We start from the raw sequence: 19,161 nt of genomic DNA on the forward strand, positions 1-19,161 counted from the left end.
AGTCAGCATATTGCCCCCAACAACAATCTGGGTCCTCATTTTACCCACCTCGGAAGGATGGAAGGCTGAGTCAACCCTGAGCCGGTGAGATTTGAACCGCTGACCTGCTGATCTAGCAGTAGCCTGCAGTGCTGCATTTAACCACTGCGCCACCTTGGCTATTACATGGAGCTCCCATTGAATTCTGTTTTCATCCTTTCCAGAATTCTGAATTGTGTAATATTAGTTTGTGTGTATAGGCATGGTTTACATGTCATACCAAAGTGGTTTATTATTCTGCTGAAAACATTTTGTAAGAAGCATATTACAACAACAGGAAAAGAATAGAATAGAATAGAATAGAATAGAATAGAATGGAATGGAATGGAATGGAATGGAATGGAATGGAATGGAATGGAATGGAATTCTTTATTGGCCAAGTGTGATTGGACACACAAGGAATTTCTCTTTGGTGCATATCCTCTCAGTGTACATAGATTACACCATTATATGAACGTAAAATAAGGTGAGTTTTCAGAGGTAGAAACAATTGCAAGGCATAAAATTGGGACAAGTTTCTTTATTTTATTTTAGTGTGGGAATGTAAAGTTGGGCTGAAAGAGAGTTCAGCAAAACAAGCATTTGTTTTCTATAGTAGAAAGGTGAACGTGAGTAAAACTACAATATATTTCTGTGTTGATAGCATGATCACCAAGTTCTACCAGCATCTGCTGGCCCTGGTGTTCGCTGCCAATGAGATCAATAAGGATGCCCACCTTTTGCCCAATACTACCCTTGGATTCCATATCTATGACAGCTATTATGATGCAAGGATGGTCTATCGCAATATCTTGGATCTGCTCTCCAAAGCTGACCGGTTTGTCCCCAACTTCCAATGTGGGATGGAGAAAAATCTCATAGCCGTCATTGGGGGGATTGGCCATGATGTTTCCTTGGGCATGGCAGATATCTTAAGCCTCTACAAAGTTCCACAGGTAAAACATTTCAATAAAGGTGTCAATTCATAAAGCATTGGCATGTTTGTATACATTGCCATGGTGAGGAAAGGGGGGGAGCGCATTCCACGCATACCTTCAGCTAGAGTTGGATCTCAGATTACTACCACAGGCTTGTGAGGCATGCACCTTGTTGGTGAATGTGACTTATGACACAGACTGAGGGGAGGTTAGGAACAGGGATAAAGTTCAGTCATAATTCAAATGAGGTTAGCTCTGACTGCAATGCAGTATTGCCAAAATAGTATTCATAATAAATATCTGGTTTTCTTTTGAAACTTGGCTCAAGGCTCATAAATTAATTAGGGCATCTTTCAGAAACCTGACCAAAGGTGATTATTTGCAGCTCAGGATTGAAATGAGGGGTCCTTGATGCTCTCTGAGCTTGGTTGTTTTCTTGCAGGAGTTTCATTAACCAAACTGGATAACATTATCAGTGCTAGTGATGATGTTACCTAGTTTGGTTAATAAAACCAAGCTCACACCAAGGTTAACCCTAACCCTCAAAACATTTCAGAGGCAGTTAGGTATTATCCCATACCTCCTATTTCTTCTTTCTCTTAGCACTCCCAAACTTGTTGTGGCAGAATTATGAGGACATGTTTGAATGAAAAAGGAATTAATTACCACAGTCATATCTGAAGAGCTCAGTGGTAATTTCATCTGCTTTGCTAACATTTTAAAGACTCTATTGTGTTTAACATTTCAGGTTGGCCAACTGCTTCATCTGTTGTCTTCTTGGCTACAGTCAACTACACAATTGTTGAGTGATCCCCTCTTTTTCTGTTTCTGCTTCCATATGGGTCATTTTCACTTTCAGTTTGTTACTTACATATGTGCATCCCAGTCTCTTTCATATCTTCCCTTCAGCTTTATTTACAATGACTTCCCTTTAACTGCAGTAGAAAGTCAAAAATATGTTTTTCTTCTCGTCTGCTCAGTATACAGTACAGTACCTGAAATTACACTTGCATCAGTAATATGGTCCCTTATACAACCTGACAATAATATGAGGGTGTTTCTATGGGTCTCCAGGGTTATCTTAATAGGGCTTTGTCTTCTATGTTAATACTAGTCAATGTTTGAACAATGGACAGGCAAGTGCCTAATATTAGGGAAAATATATAGACTAAAAAGCAGAGACATCACCCTGCCAACAAAAGTGCATAGAGTCAAGGCTATGGTTTCCCCAGTTGCAATGGATGGCTGTGAAAGTTGGACCATAAGAAAGGCTGAGCGCCAAAGAATTGAGACCTTTGAACTCTGGCGCTGGAGAAGATTCCTGCGAGTCCCTTGGACTGCAAGGTGATCAAACCGGTCAGTCCTAGAGGAGATCAACCCTGACTGCTCTTTAGAAGGACAGATCCTGAAGAGGAAACTCAAATACTTTGGCTGCCTAATGAGAAGGAAGGACTCACTGGAGAAGAGCCTAATGCTGGGAAAGATTGAGGGCAAAAGAAGAATGGGACGACAGAGAATGAGGTGGCTGGATGGAGTCACTGAAGCAGAGTTTAAATGGACTCCAGAGGATGGTAGAGGACAGGAAGGACTAGAGGACTGTTGTCCATGGTGTCACGATTTCGCAACAACATATAAACTGACAAAAATAAGAAGCTCATTTTTCTTAAGCTCACATTTCTTGCATGAAAACAATATTATTGGAGGTTTTTAAGAAGAGATTGGACAACCATTTGTCTGAAATGGGGTAGGGTTTTCTCCTTGAGCAGGGACGGGGGGGGAGTTGGACTTGAAGACCTCAAAGGCCTATATATATATATATATATGTGTGTATATATATATATATATATATATATATATATATATATATATATATATATATGTATGTATGTATGTATGTATGTATGTATGTATGTATGTATGTATGTATGTATATATGTATATATATATATATATATATATATATATATATATGTATGTATGTATGTATGTATGTATGTATGTATGTATGTATGTATGTATATATATATATATATATATATATATATATATATATATATATATATATATATATATATATATATATATATATATATACACACACACATACATACATACATACATACATACATACATACATACATACATACATACATACATATATATATATATATATATATATATTCTGCATCTTATTGATACAGTGAAAAAGAAACCAATATACTGTTCAGATCCTACCGCACTGTACAAATATTAAACTCAACATATTTGGAAATGAAATATATTAGACTCATAGAAAAAGTTCTAACCAATATATTACTAAGCTTATTACGAAAAACTAAATCAGACTGTTTTAGAAATAGAATAACAGAGTTGGAAAGGACCTTGAAGGTCTTCTAGTCCAACCCTCTGCTCAAGAAAGAGACCCTACACCACTTCAGACAAATTTTATACGAGGGGATCCTATAGAGATCATTCTGCTAATTTCCTAAGTGTCAGTGAAGTATATAAATATTCATTTCACATACCAGTTTGTCTCTCAGGATATTCATAATCAATGAGTATGGAATTTAGTCATTAAGTGATAAGGGGAGAGAGAGTGTAAAAAATTTAAACATTAAGAATTCAACGTGTTAGGTATATAGGGTCAAACAAACCTCAAAAGTAGAGACAAGAAAATTAGTTCTCTGGTTGTGGTAAATAACTAGAGGTCACTTTTTAAATATACTAAATTCAGATTACCCACCCACCCACCTCCATTATGTTCATTTTCACTAAGCACATGAACTATGAACTGAATTGGCTGCCAGCACCCTATGTATAACAAAGCATCTACTGAAAATCATCCACTAATCCATTGACTTTTCTCTTTTTTTGTCGTTGACATGAATATTTTTATTTCTTTGCTTTTTTTTGGGGGGGGGGTAGATTACCTATGGATCTTTTGTCCCAGAAAAGAAGTATGAAACTCCTTCCTTTTACCGCATTGTCCCTAATGAAGCCCATCAAAGTCTGGGGATGATCTACATGTTACGACATTTCGGATGGACCTGGGTGGGCCTCTTCGTCGTAGATGATAACAGCGGGACACTTTTCCTGCAAAGCTTGCAGCTCTTGTTTTCCAAGAATGGGATCTGTTCAGCGTTCATTGAAAGGCCTCCAAAACAAGCTTTTATTTACAAGTATGAAGAGACGTTGGAAACGGCTGAAAAATATCACCTGCACATGATGCAAGGAAAAGCCAATGTCCTCATCGTTTATGGAGAAACAAGCTCCTTCATTTGGTTGACCTTAATGATAGAAACAGTCAGTAGTCTACCTGAAGAACTTACTCCTGGCGGGAAAGTGTGGCTCACAACAGCTCAGATTGATTTTGCGTTAATGAGCTTCCAGCATGGCTGGCGTTTGCAGAAATTTGGAGGTGCCATTTCTCTGACAGTTCAGTCCAATGAAGTCCAGGGATTCCATATGTTTCTTCAGAGGCTTCAGCCATTTGGGACACAAGGAGATATTTTTCTCAAGGAGTTTTGGGAACAAGCATTTGGGTGCCTTTTCACAAATTCCACTGGAACATTAAAGGTCAACAAGACATGTACTGGAGAGGAAAAAATGGAGTGTCTTCCTGCTTCCTTTTTTGAAATGGCCATGGCCGCTCATAGTTACAGTATTTATAATGCCGTCTATGCTGTGGCACATGCTCTACGTAAAATCTGTTCACCTCAGTCGAAAAGGAAAGCAAAGATGGATCACCAAGGTTTTCATCTTCAGAAACTAAAGCCCTGGCAGGTAATTTTTCTTCTATTCCACAGCCTCATTCAAGATCCAAGAAAGAAAACCCCCCAACTCCACTTAATTAGAGAAAAGTTACTTTTACTGGACATGAAATGAAAACAGCAAAGGTGAAGCAAGATCTGAACCAAAAAGGCGTGAACTTGTACATATCAAACATTTACCCAAATCCCTATCCCCAGTTATCCCGACCCAATGTCCAATCTCCAGCTCCCAAAGGTGTCATGAGGGCTGCATCTTCAAGTGGCTTCATTCAGTTGGTATGCAGAGACCGTTGGTCTTGACCAAACCCAAACACAAGCCATCAGGATGTGCAGAAAATGGTGAGAACAAAACTCCCATGAAATATCTCCACCAACACCTTTCTCCTTCCAAATACCATGATCCCCCTCACTCCTCGTTACTATGGTAGCTGATAGCAAGCATGCAAGCTGGAAGCTGACAATCGGATTAATTAAGTGGGACTAAGATATCGGAATAACAGAGTTGGAAAGGAGCTTGGAGATCTTCTAGTCCAGCCCGCTGTTCAAGCAGGAAACCCTATTCCATTTTGGACCAATGGTTATTGAACCCTTTCTTAAAAGCCTCAAGTGTTGGAGCACCCATAATTTCAGAAAGCAAGTGGTTCCACTGGTTGATTGTTCTTACTCTCAGATTATTTCTCCTCAGTTCTAAATTGGTTCTGTTCTTGATTAGCTTCCATTTTTGGTCCCAATATCTCAGGGGCTGTCACAAAGAAGAGGGAGTCAACCTGTTCCCCAAAACACCAGAGGCCAGAACAAGAAGTAAGGGGTGGAAACTAATCAAGGAGAGAAGCAACCTGGAATTAACGAGAAATTTCCTGAGAGTGAGAACAATTAATCAGTGGAAAAACTTGCCTCCAAGCAATAGCAATAGCAGTTAGACTTATATACCGCTTCATAGGTTTTTCAGCCCTCTCTAAGCAGTTTACAGAGTCAGCATATTGCCCCCAACAACAATCCAGGTCCTCATTTTACCCACCTCGGAAGGATGGAAGGCTGAGTCAACCCTGAGCCGGTGAGATTTGAACAGCCGAACTGCAGTCAGCTGAAGTATCCTGCAGTGCTGCATTTAACCATTGCGCCACCTTGGCTCTTTTAAGTTTGAATAATTGTTACATTTTGTGTACAATTATTATGAATTAATTTGGACTGTGAATCCTCCAACACTGGAAGTTTTTAAGAAGATGTTGGATAACCATTTGTCTGAAGTGATGTAGCATTTCCTGCCTAAGTAGGGGGTTGGACTAAAAGACCTCCAAGGTCTCTTCCAACTCTGTTTTTTTAATTCTAATATCTATCATATATCTTTTTTTAAAAGAAAACAAAAAAAAAACCCTGCCCCACAGAAAACCAAAGGTGACTAAACTTCCCCCCCTGCTTATAATCAGCTTCATCAATTTCTTCGAGATCTTTCATTCAACAATTCTGCTGGAGATACTATATTCCTGGATAAGCATGGAGAAATGCCAACTGGTCTTGAGATTAGTAACTTGGTTGTCTTCCCAAACAACTCCTTCCATAGGCTTAAAATTGGATGGGTGAATCCTTACACTTCTGATGGGAGATATTTAACTATTGATGAGGATAGGATGGTCTGGCACCAAGGATTTAACCAGGTAAAGTATAGTAGATTCCAGATATTTCTAAATTCTCATGTATCCTTGTGTTCATTGTCAGAGAAAGAAACAATTCTAGATGTATCTGTCCATAGCACAAAAACAGAGTTGGGTGGGACATTGGAGATCTTCTAGAAAACCCTGCTTCTCAAGCAGGGGACCTATACTAGGGGTGTCAAACTCAAGGCCCGGGGGCCAGATTCGGCACGTGGGGAACTTAGATGTTGTGGCCCACCAGTGGCCAGCAGATATGGTAGCAAATTTGGACAGTGAGGCAGTTGGGGAGAAACATGGGCCAGTCATGGAGTCTGGGAAAAGCTCTGATGAGTTCTCTGCATCAGAAGCAGAGATGAAGCCGGGCTGTCTGATAATTATCAGCAGCCTTCAGAGTTGGACTTCAGTGGGGCAGAAGAACAGTTGGAGCCTGTTCTCAATGTGCACATGTGCAGCGCTGCCAGGAGAAGGGAACAGCGAAGGAATAAGGGTCAACTTGGGAGTAAAGCCACAGGTGGACAGTGAAGGGCCCCTCCCATAGTGAATAAAGAGGAGTGAACAAGGAGGGGAGTTTGCAGGAGACAATTAGTTCAATTCATTAGGGTGAAGATCGGTTCATGACTCCTTGCCAAGTAATTGCTGCTACAGCATGGTGTTTTGAAGATATCAGATTGGCAGCTCTCCAAGCCTGATAAAGATCTGTAGTTGTGAAAGCTCTTGAAAGACTGTTGGCCAGGACTGGAACTGGAGGAAGGGAGGCTGGCTCTTCTGGAACTCATAATTTTAAACTCTGTGTTGCGCAATTTTAAATGGGTATGTTGAGTGCGTGGGATTGAATGTGTTAGTATGAAAGACCCACTTTTAGTATTATTATTGCTGTATTCTTTTGTGTTTTAACTATATTGTGGGGACTGTTTGTGTGAGTGTTTGAGTATGCCTGATTCGGAGGACCTGGCGGGGCAAGCGGGGGCCATTGGGGTGGTTGGAGGAATTATACCCACGGGGGAGAGTCGGAGCATTGCGGTCATAACAGGGAGAGGCAGATACGGCGGGGACTTTAGAGCTGGCCATTACCGGGGAAGGAGGGTTCGCTATATCGCAGAGATCCCTCCTTCCGGCCCTATGAGTCCCACTCCAAGGTCAGATGGCGTGAGCAATCAGGACCCTGGTCTCAGGCTGCTGTCGCTAAATGCCAGGTCTGTTATTCATAAGGCTCCCCTCGTCCGGGACTTGATTGTAGACGAGGGGGAAGACCTGGCATGTATTACTGAGACATGGCTGGGCACGGAGGGAGGAGTCCCCCTCGTAGAGCTGTGACCAGACGGGTTTCAGGTGCTTCATCAGCCAAGAGCCCAGGGAAGGGGTGGCGGTGTGGCTATTGTAGTCCGGGAGTCTTTAGCTCCTCGTAGGATCCCTGCTCCGGAGCTTGCCGGGTGTGAGTCCCTACTAGTGAAGTTGGACCTCAAGGGTCAAGCGGGTTTGCTGCTAATGTACCTGCCTCCCAACTGCGTTGCAGCAGCCCTCCCCGCGCTCCTCGAGTCAGTAGCCGAGCTAGCAATTGAGTTCCCTAGACTAATGGTTCTGGGGGACTTCAATCTGCCTTCGCTCGGTGAACACTCTGACGGAGCGCAGGAGTTCATGGCTTCCATGACAGCCATGGGCCTGACCCAGGTAATTCGAGGCCCTACCCACTCAGCGGGGCACACACTCGACCTCGTATTCCTCTCGGAGCAGTGGAGTTATGATCTTGGTCTGAGGGGAAATGAGATCATTCCCCTGTCGTGGTCAGACCACTACCTACTGAGGCTAGACTTCCGGAGGCCAAACCCCCACCGTAGGGAGGAGGAACCGACCAGGTGGTTCCACCCCAGGCGACTGATGGACCCTGCTAGGTTCCAGACGGAGCTTGGGGTCATTCCAGATGCTCTTGCCCACAGTTCGGCGGAGACTCTTGCTGCGGCCTGGCACTCGGCAGCATCAGGGTCTCTGGACCGAATTGCGCCACTACGGCCCCTCCGGGTCAGTGGCTCGCAGAGACCCCCTTGGTTCACCGAGGAGCTCCGTGAGATAAAGCGCCGGAGGAGACGCCTAGAGCACCTGTGGAGGTCCGATAGGTCCGTATCGAACCGAGCACTATTGACAGCTTGCACCAAGGAGTATATTTGGGCATTGAGAACCGCCAAAAGATCACACATTGCCTCCTTGGTAGCGTCCGCCGAGTCCCGCCCAGCCGCCCTGTTTAGGATAACCCGCTCCCTCCTAAATAGGAGGGAGATGGGGAACCCCCTGCAGGGTAAGGCTGAGGAGTATGGTCAGTTCTTGGCGGACAAAGTTGCTCGGTTTCGATCGGAACTGGACTCCACCCTCGCAGATCCAGTCGAGACACAAGGGAATGACTTGGCAGACCATCTCTGGGTTGAGTTTCAGGATGTTGCCTCCGGGGATGTGGACAAGGCTATGCGAGCTGTGAGTTCCTCCACCTGTATACTGGACCCGTGTCCCTCTTGGCTGACTGCCAACAGCAGAGAGGTGACACGAGGCTGGATCCAGGCGGTTGTTACCGCCTCTCTTCAGGAGGGACACCTCCCCACCGCGCTTAAGGCGGCGGTGGTGAGGCCCCTCCTGAAGAAACCGTCCTTGGATCCAGCAGTTCTTAATAGCTATCGTCCAGTCTCCAACCTCCCCTTTGTGGGGAAGGTTGTTGAGAAGGTGGTGGCCTTACAGCTTCAGCGTACCTTGGAGGAAGCTAACTATCTTGACCCCTTCCAGTCTGGCTTCAGGCCCGGTTACAGCACTGAAACCGCTTTGGTCGCATTGACCGATGATCTCTGGAGAGCCAGAGATGGAGGCTATGCGTCCATCCTGGTTCTCCTTGACCTCTCAGCGGCTTTCGATACCATCGACCATGGTATCCTTCTGCGACGACTGTGGGAGGTGGGGGTGGGCGGCACTGTTTTACAGTGGTTCTCCTCCTACCTCTCGGACAGGTCACAGTCGGTGTTGGTGGGGAGGGAGAGATCGTCCCCGAGGCCCCTAACCTATGGGGTGCCGCAGGGCTCAGTTCTGTCCCCCCTGCTATTTAACATATACATGAAACCGCTGGGCGAGATCATTCGGAGGCACGGGATTAAGTACCATCAATACGCGGACGATACACAGTTGTATCTGTCCGCCCCGTGCCAACTCAATGAAGCGGTGGACGTGATGAACCGGGGCCTTGAGGCTGTTAAAGACTGGATGAGAGCTAACAAACTGGTGCTCAACCCGGAAAAGACCGAGTGGCTGTTGTGTTTTCCTCCCAAAAATTCGGCTAACGTTCCATCAATCAGGCTGGGGGGGGGCAAAATTTATACCCCTCAGACAGGGTCCGCAACTTGGGAGTCCTCCTGGATCCACAGCTGAGTTTTGACCACCATTTGTCGGCTGTGACCAGGGGGGCATTTACCCAGGTTCGCCTGGTGCGCCAGTTGCGGCCCTACCTGAACCGGGAGGCTCTCACAACAGTCACTCGAGCCCTTGTGATCTCTAGGCTGGAATACTGCAATGTGCTCTACATGGGGCTGCCCTTGAAGAGCATCCGGCGACTTCAACTAGTCCAGAACGCGGCCGCGCGAGTGATCATGGGCGCACCACGGTTCGCCCATATAACACCGATCCTCCGTGAGCTACGCTGGCTACCTGTTGATCGTCGGGTGCACTTCAAGGTCCTACTTACCACCTATAAAGCGCTCCATGGTAGTGGATCTGGCTATCTGAGAGACCGCCTTCTGCCATTTACCTCCCTGCGTCCCATCAGATCGCACAGGGTAGGCCTCCTCCGAATTCCATCCGCCAGTCAGTGCCGACTGGCGACTACGCGGAGGAGAGCCTTCTCAGTTGCAGCTCCGACGCTATGGAACAACCTCCCCGTGGAGATCCGTACCCTCACCACAGTCCAGGCCTTCCGCACAGCCCTCAAGATCTGGCTATCCCGTCAGGCCTGGGGATAGGATTTATTCTCACCCCGCCCGAATGTTGAGTGAATGTTGTGTTTTTATGGTTAATTTTTTTTTTCTCACTCACGTTTTTTTTTCCTTTTAAGTCTTGTCTTGCACTCCCTTCCCCTATTGTTGTAAGCCGCCCTGAGTCCCCTCAGGGAAAAGGGCGGCATATAAATGTTCAATAAAATCTAATAAAAAAAAAATCTAAAATCTTTGCTGGAGAGGAATTCACTTTAAACTAAATAAAAGGGGTTTTATTGGGATGAGGAGTCGGCTTTGTGCTTTTGAGAAGCCTAGGTCAGAACACTTAGAAACAGCGAAGGCCAGCCCGCAGTGCTTCTGCCAGTGAAAATGGAGCTTGGGAAGGCTGCATGCTCCATTTTCACTGGCAGAGGGTTGCAGGAGGCTGTGGCAGCTGAAAATGAACCTTGGAAGCCCGTTTTCACTGGCAGAGCACTTGGGTCAGTATAGGCACCGCCAACATGACTGATGTCAAGCTGACCAAACCCACCTCGGCCCCCCCAAGGTCAAACACAACCATGATGTGACCCTCAATGAAATTGAGTTTGACACCCTCAAACCATTGCAGACAAATGGTTATCCAACCTCTTATTAAAAGCCTCCAGTGAGGCAAGTTGTTCCACAGATTAATTGTTCTCACTTCCAGGAAATTTCTCTTTGGTACTAGGTTGCTTCTCTCCTTGCTTAGTTTCCATTCATTGTTTCTTGTCTTGCCTTCTTCTGGTGCTTTGGAAAATAGGTTGACCCCCTCTTCTTTATGGTAGCCCCTCAAATATTGGAACACTGCCATCATATCACCCCCTGTCCTTCTTTTCACTAGACTAGAGAAACTCAATCTCTGAAACCGTTCTTCATACGTTGTAGCCTAATCACTTTTGTTGCTCTTTTCTGTATTCTTTTCAGAGTCTCTAATACAATGAAATTCAATGGTGAAAAGAGTAAGGTTCTACATTTAGGCAAGAAAAATGAAATGCACAGGTACAGTATAGGTGATACCTTGCTCAATAGTAGTAACTGTGAGAGGGATCTTGGAGTCCTAGTGGACAACCATTTAAATAGGAGCCAGCTGTGTGCAGCAGCTGCCAAAAAAGCCAACACAGTTCTAGGCTGCATCAACTGAGGGATAGAATCAAGATCACGTGAAGTGTGAATACCACTTTACAATGCCTTGGTAAGGCCACACTTAGAATACTGCATTCAGTTGTGGTCATCACAATGTAGAAAAGATGTGGAGACTCTAGAAAGAGTGCAGAGAAGAGCAACATAGATGATTAGGGGACTGGAGACTAAAACATATGAAGAACGGTTGCAGGAACTGGGCATGTCTAGTTTAATAGGAAGAAGGACTAGGGGAGACATGATAGCAGTCTTCCAATATTTCAGGAGCTGCCACAAAGAAGAGGGAGTCAAACTCTTTTCCAAGGCACCTGAGGGTAGAACAAGAAGCAATGGGTGGAAACTAATCAAGGAGAGAAGCAACTTAGAACTAAGGAGAAATTATCTGACAGTGAGAACAATTAATCAATGGAACAACTTGCCTCCAGAAGTTGTGAATGCCCCAACACTGGAAACCTTTAAGAAGATGTTGGATAGCCATTTGTCTGAAATGGTATAGGGTTTCCTGCCTAGGCAGGGGGTGGACTAGAAGATCTCCAAGATCCCTTCCAACTCTGCTATTGTATTGTATTAATTATGTTTGTTGACTGTGAAAGAGATGCACAAAAGTCTTTTTGTAACCAACTGATACACTTTCTACAGCATGTAAAGAAGGATGGTTTAAATTTAAAATAAAAAATGTTTTAAAAAAGAAAGAATATTAGAATAAAGTATAGAAATTATGTACTAGAAAATCAGGAACGGTTCATATATCTGCAGTATTTCCATCTATAGCTATTGTATATCTGCTCAGCTGATAATAACTGTCTGAAGGTAGTATCACAAATCTACTGGATAACTAAAAAATGGAATACTATTCTTCACCATTTGTCCTGAAATCCCTTTTCTTTCTACGGGTAGATACGGCCTGTTTCTTTGTGCAACCCTTCCTGTCTTCCTGGTTTCTGGAAAGAAAAGAAAGAAGGAGAGAAATTTTGTTGTTACAATTGTGTTCCATGCCCAGAAGGGAAGATTTCAAACCAGAAAGGTATGCAATTTCTGAATATTGGAAGCCTTCCCTTTCTACTCTTCCAAGAAAATGCCTACTTCTTTTCAAATTTTCAACCAGGATGATTAGGGGACCAGAGACTAAAACATTGGAAGAATGGTTACAGGAACTGGGCATGACTACTCTGGTGAAGAGAAGGACCAGGGGAGACATGATAGCAATAGCAATAGCAGTTAGACTTATATACCGCTTCATGGGGCTTTCAGCCCTCTCTAAGCGGTTTACAGAGTCAGCATATTGCCCCCAACAATCCGGGTCCTCATTTTACCCACCTCGGAAGGATGGAAGGCTGAGTCAACCCTGAGCCAGTGAGATTTGAATAGCCGAACTGCCGAACTAGCAGTCAGCTGAAGTAGCCTGCAGTACTGCACTCTAACTACTGTGCCACCTCAGCTCATGATAGCAGCCTTCCAGTATTTGAGGAGCTGCCACAGAGAGGAAGGGGTCAAGCTATTTTCCAAAGCACCCTAAGGCCAGATGAGGAATAATGGAAGGAAACCGATTGAGGAAAGATTCAACCTAGAAATAAGGGGAACTTTTCTGACAGTGAGAACAATCAACCGATGGAGTTGCCTTCAGAAGTTGTGGGAGGTTCATCACTGGAGGCTTTCAAAGAAAGATTGGACTGCCATTTCTCAGAAATGGCATAGGGCTGTGATGGTAAATCTATGGCACACCTGCCAGAGGTGGCACACAGAGCCCTCTCTATGGGGATGTGTGCCATCGCCAGCTGCTCTTCTGGTTCCTGGCACACACATGTGCACCGGCCAGCTAGACTTTGTGTGTGTTGGAGTGCTAGAAACCCAAAGATCAGGTTTCCAGCCCTCCAGCATGCACACACATTCTGGTTTGGCCATTCAGTTTGCCATCACTGGTGTAGGGTCTCCTGCTTGAATGGAGAGGGTTGGACTAGATGACCTACAAGGACCCTTCCAACTCTGTTAATCTGTTAATTTGATTAATCCCAGTTTCTTGATCTGTTTATTTGATTAATCCCAGTTTGTTGAAGTTTACTGTTTTTTTTTTCATGGGAACCAGGAGGAATAGGATCTTTGGAGACCCAAAAGCTACATAGAAGAGAAAATATAAAATATATGATCATGAGTTCAACTTCTGCCTTAACCATGAAAGCCATCTGGGTGACCTTGAGCCAGTCATTCTCTCTCAACCCAACCAGTTTAACAGAGTGGTTGTTGTGGGGTAATTAGGAGGAAGAAGGATCAATCCCTTGAACTGTTCATATAAATAATAAATAAATAAATTGCTGCAAAGATAAGGAGGAAGTTAGGGTTAATCAGCAACGATTAACTAGGGAAATACAAAAGATTCACATTTTGTTCCATTAATCATGTTTAATCCCATTTTGTTCCATTAATCATGTTTAATCCCTAAGGGGAAAAAAATAAGGAGTGGGATACAAATCCTTAGAAAGGGATTAAACACATCATGGTGGGATCTATTAGAATTGCTTGAACTGCCTTCTTCCAGATAAGTCTGAAATATCAGTATTTTTGGCTTACCAAGGTTTGAATTTTAGATCCTGAAGCCTAATTTTTGCATTAGACCAGGGGTGGGATTTATTTATTTATTTATTTATTTATTTATTTATTTATTTATTTATTTATTTATTTATTTATTTATTTATTTATTTATTTATTTATTTGACTTATATATTGCTTCATAGGGCTTTCAGCCCTCTCTAAGCGGTTTACAATTTTTTTAGCAAATTGAGTCAGCAACTTGCCCCCACAGTCTGGGTCCTCCTTTCACCCACCTCGGAAGGATGGAAGGATGAGTCGACCTTGAGCCAGTGAGGTTTGAACCGCTTAACTGCAGATCACAGTCAGCTGAAGTGGCCTGCAGTACTGCACCCTAACCACTGTGCCACCTCGGCTCGGATTCAGCCAGTGCAGACCAATTTGGGTGAATTGGATGCTAATTTTACATCTGGTTCACCGAACCGGAGTTGCAAGGATTGGCTGGCCCCTTCCAATCTTGCCCCACCCATCCCAGGAGTCTCCAAGCAGTCCATTTTGGATGCCAGGTAAATGCAGGGCCAACATAGAGGCTATGGAATGACAAAAAATATGGGCCTCTCGGAAGCTCCGGAAGCCCAGAAATAGGCCTCCAAGGCCCATGGGAGGCAATTTTTGCCTTCCCGGAGGCTCAAATAAAGCCTCTAGAGCCTGCGGAGGGTGAAAAATGAGCCTACCAGAGTTCTGGAAATGGCCCCTTTTCCAGCCTCTGGAGGTCTTCCGAAGCCCAGGTGAGACCATTTTCGCCCTCCTGGAGACTCAAGGAAAGCCTCCGGAGCCTGGGGAAGTAGAAAAACCACCACCATAGTGCAGGAGGCCGAGTAAGCCATACCTGACATGGCCATGCCCTCCCAGCAACTGGGCAGAAAACTTGTTGCTAAAATTTTTGAAACCCACACCTGCATTAAGGCTTGGGCAGCTTGAAAATGAGAAGGGCTCTTTCCCAAAGAGTAAAAAACCAGAAGTGTGATAAGATAAGATTAGGAGTTAGGAGAGTTTAAATGGAATAAGCCATGGAGTAAGTAATACATAGGAAGGGGAGGGTGGAATGAGAAAACCAGCCAGGGGAAATTTCTATGTACAGTTCTGGGTATCACATTCCCAGTAAGATTATTGATAGACTGAAGAAATCTCAGAAAAAAGATGTAAAGATGATACAGGGATTTCAGAAGATGCTACAGACTTGGGATGCATCACAAGTCATCCTCAACTTAGGTGTTCAATTGAGCCCAACATTTCAATTGCTAAGTGAAACATTTTTAAGTGAAAAAATTATAATTACTGACAAAAAAATAAAGAGAGACTAGTATAGATTTATTTCAAGCTATTTAGCTTGAAATAGTTAGCCATATCCTTCTGGGATTTGAACCCGGGCTGTCTACATATTATGTAGATGTATTAACCTCTAAGCCATGGGCTCTCCTAGCTTTGTCAGCTGTACCAGGGGAGAGATTAAGTGATGGGGTTTTTCTATACAACTGTGTTTCCCTAAAATAAGACTCCTGAAATAAGTGCTTGGCCTTATTTTCAGGGAGGTCTTATTATTTTTGAGGTGCAGGAGGCAGTGAGCGTGGTCACCTCATGGCTGCTGCTGTGTTTCAATATTTTCAGGGAAGGTTTATTTTTGGGGGAGGACTCATTTTAGCACATGCACTCAAAAGCCCGATTGGGCTTATTATCCAAGGAGGTCTTATTTTTAGGGAAACAGGGAATTAAGTAACTGTATTAACCGCTAAGCCATGGGCTCTCCTAGGTTTGTCAGCTGTACCAAGGGAGAGATTAAGTTTATTTTTCCTATACTAGTTTCCCTTTGTTTCTTTGTCAGTAAATATAAATTTAACAAAAAAGTAATTTGTTGCAAAAGCAACTGCCTCCAAAGGCTCCTGGATTGGAGGCTGAAAGGCAAAAGTAGAAGCAGTAGGCTCCATCCCATATTTGGATAGACCAGGTAGACCAACAACACATTTTTAAGTCAGTTTTGCCCAGCTTACAACCTTTCTTGTCAGAGTGGTTAAGTAAATCACTGCAGTTATTAAGTTAGGAACATGGCTGTTAAGTGAATCTGGCTTTCCCATTGCCTTTGCTTGTCAAAAGGTCACAAAAGGGGTTCATGTGAACAAACTTGTGCTCAATCCCGATAAGACTGAGTGGCTTTGGATGCTGCCCCCGAAGGACAGCTTAGACAGTCCATCCTTAAACCTGGGGGGTGAAAATTTACGCCTCTCAGAGAGGGTCCGCAATTTGGGGGTCCTCCTGGATTCGCAGCTGAAACTGGAACATCATCTATCGGCTGTGACCAGGGGGGCATTCGCCCAGGTACGCCTGGTGCGCCAGTTGCGACCCTACCTGAATCGGGAGGCTCTCACAACAGTCACTCGGGCCCTTGTGACCTCTAGGCTGGAATACTGCAATGTGCTCTACATGGGGCTGCCCTTGAGGAGCACCCGGCGACTTCAGTTAGTGCAGAACGCAGCCGCGCGAGTGATTGCGGGTGCACCCCGATTCACCCGCATAACACCTATCCTCCGCGAGCTGCGCTGGCTACCTGTCGATCTCCGGATGCGCTTCAAGGTGCTATTAATCACCCATAAAGCCCTACATGGCAGTGGATCTGGATACTTGAGAGACCGCCTTCTGCCGATTACCTCCCTACGACCTATAAGATCTCATAGACTAGGCCTCCTCCGTATCCCATCGGCCAGCCAATGTCGGCTGGCAACTACAAGGAGGAGGGCCTTCTCAGCAGTAGCCCCGACCCTTTGGAACGAGCTCCCCGTGGAGATTCGTACCCTCTCCACCGTCCAAGCCTTCCGCATAGCCTTGAAGAACTGGCTCGCCCGTCAGGCCTGGGGATAAGGATCGCTACCCCGCCCGAATGATGTATGCATGTTGTTTACTATTTTATTATATGTTGTTGTCTCAATGTTGTATTCCCCCCTCCCTGGTTTTCTGTGAGCCGCCCTGAGTCCCCTCAGGGAAAAGGGCGGCCTACAAATGCAAATAAAACCTCTAAAACCTCTAAACTTCAAACGGTTACTCATGCCCTTGTTACCTCAAGGCTGGATTATTGCAACGCGCTCTACATGGGGCTACCCTTGAAAAGCGTTCGGAGACTGCAGTTAGTCCAGAATGAGGCCGCACGAGCGATATTGGGTGCACCGAGGTACACCCACGTTACACCTGTCCTCTGTGAGCTGCACTGGCTACCAATTGGTCTTTGGACGCAATTCAAGGTGTTGGTTATTACCTTTAAAGCCCTACATGGCTTAGGGCCAGCGTACCTTCGAGACCGCCTACTGCCACATACCTCCCAGCGGCCAGTAAGATCCCACAGATGCCATCAGCCAGACAGTATCGGCTGGCGGGCCCCCGGAGGAGAGCCTTCTCTGTGGCTGCTCTGACTCTTTGGAATCAGCTACCCCCAGAGATCCAGACCATACCCACTCTCATGGCCTTCAGGAAAGCTGTAAAAACCTGGCTGTTCTGGCAGGCCTGGGGCTGTTGACCTCACTGTTGAGGTCCAGCCCTGATTAGAATGAATGTATGTGGTGTTGCTATTTTAAACCATATTTTTTTCGTTATGTATTTGTTATGTGTCTCTTTTTTCTCTCTCTTTTTTGTAAGCCGCCCGGAGTCCTTCGGGATTGGGCGGCATATAAATTTTATAAATAATAATAATAATTCAACTAAATATGAATCAGTTGCCAAGTGCCTGAATTTTGATCACGTGACCATGAGGATGCTCCAAAGGTCATTAAGCAATAGCAATAGCCCTTAGATATATATGCCGCTTCACAGTGCTTTACAGCCCTCTCTAAGCAGTTTTACAGAGTCATCCTGTTACCCCCAACAGTCTGGGTCCTCATTTTCCCTTCCTCAGAAAGATGGAAGGATGAGTCAACCTTGAGCCTGGTGAGATTTAAATTGCCAAATTGCAGGCAGCCGGCAGTGAGCAGAAGTACGTAGCCTGCAGTAGTGCACTCTAACCACTGCGCCACCACAGCTCATTAAGTGTAAAAGAACTGTCACAATTCACTTTTTTCACGAGTAACTTTGAACGATCATTAAATGAACTGTTGTAAGTGGAGGACTACCTGGATAGCATAATGTTTGGGTTGATGAAGGACTGGCTAATGGAGGACAAAGCCCCAAAATATGTACAATTTATTTGTTGTTTTCCTCAGATATGAATGACTGCTTCAAATGTCCAGAGGATCAATATCCAAGCAGACACCATGACCACTGCATTCTCAAAACTATAATTTTCCTATCTTATCGAGATCCCTTAGGAGCCTGTTTAGCATTTCTTGTTCTATTTTTTTCCCTTCTCACGCTCTCCTTGCTAGGAATTTTCATCAAGCACAGAGATACTCCAATTGTCAAAGCAAACAATAGGGAGCTCACTTACATACTTCTTGGATTTCTCCTCCTTTGTTTTCTCTGCTCTTTTTTATTTATTGGACAACCGCGGGCAATAACCTGTCTACTCCAGCAAGCAGCTTTTGGCTTCATCTTCTCAGCAGTGGTTTCCTGCATCTTGGCCAAAAACATCACGGTCGTTGTGGCTTTCATGGCCACCAAACCAGGGTCCAGTCTGAGAAAATGGGTGGGGAAAGGGTTGGGTAGATGTATCATTCTTTCTTGCTCCCTTTTTCAAGCAACTATCTGTATAGTGTGGTTGGCAATCTCTCCTCCTTTCCCAGATCTGGACTATCACACTCTAGTCACTGAAATTATAGCCAAATGCAATGAAGGCTCTTCCAACATGTTTTATCTTGTGTTGGGTTACTTGGGCCTTTTGTCCATCATCTGTTTCATGGTGGCTTTCCAAACTAGGAAGTTGCCGGATAACTTCAACGAAGCCAAGTTTATCACCTTCAGCATGCTGATTTTTTGCGCGGTTTGGTTTTCCTTCATTCCAGCCTATTTGAGCATCAAAGGGAAGTATATTGTAGCTGTGGAGATCTTCTCCATTTTAGCTTCCACTTTTGGACTACTGGGTTGTATATTTTCCCCCAAATTTTACATTATTGTGCTGAGACCTGAGTTGAATTCCAAGGAGCACTTAATAAAAACAAAGAATTGA

At 44.5% G+C, this 19,161-nt stretch overlaps 2 protein-coding genes across 2 annotated transcripts; both read left to right on the top strand.

The window, feature by feature from the left end:
* Positions 1 to 683: 683 nt before the first annotated feature.
* LOC148046743 (vomeronasal type-2 receptor 26-like) lies at positions 684 to 6,460 on the top strand. Its single transcript, XM_087714918.1, has 3 exons — positions 684 to 974; positions 3,882 to 4,739; positions 6,443 to 6,460. The coding sequence occupies exons 1-3, from the start codon at positions 684 to 686 to the stop codon at positions 6,458 to 6,460; spliced, it is 1,167 nt and encodes a 388-aa protein (XP_087571044.1).
* A 171-nt stretch (positions 6,461 to 6,631) lies between these two features.
* Positions 6,632 to 19,161, top strand: LOC148046744 (vomeronasal type-2 receptor 26-like). The gene is made up of 4 exons (XM_087714919.1): positions 6,632 to 6,781; positions 12,393 to 12,519; positions 14,585 to 14,590; positions 18,260 to 19,161. The coding sequence occupies exons 1-4, from the start codon at positions 6,632 to 6,634 to the stop codon at positions 19,159 to 19,161; spliced, it is 1,185 nt and encodes a 394-aa protein (XP_087571045.1).

This window comes from Thamnophis sirtalis, unplaced genomic scaffold, assembly GCF_051295495.1.
Source record: "Thamnophis sirtalis isolate CommonGarterSnake01/CBP01778 unplaced genomic scaffold, rThaSir2_p1.2 scaffold_4, whole genome shotgun sequence".
Classification (NCBI taxonomy): domain Eukaryota; kingdom Metazoa; phylum Chordata; class Lepidosauria; order Squamata; family Natricidae; genus Thamnophis; species Thamnophis sirtalis.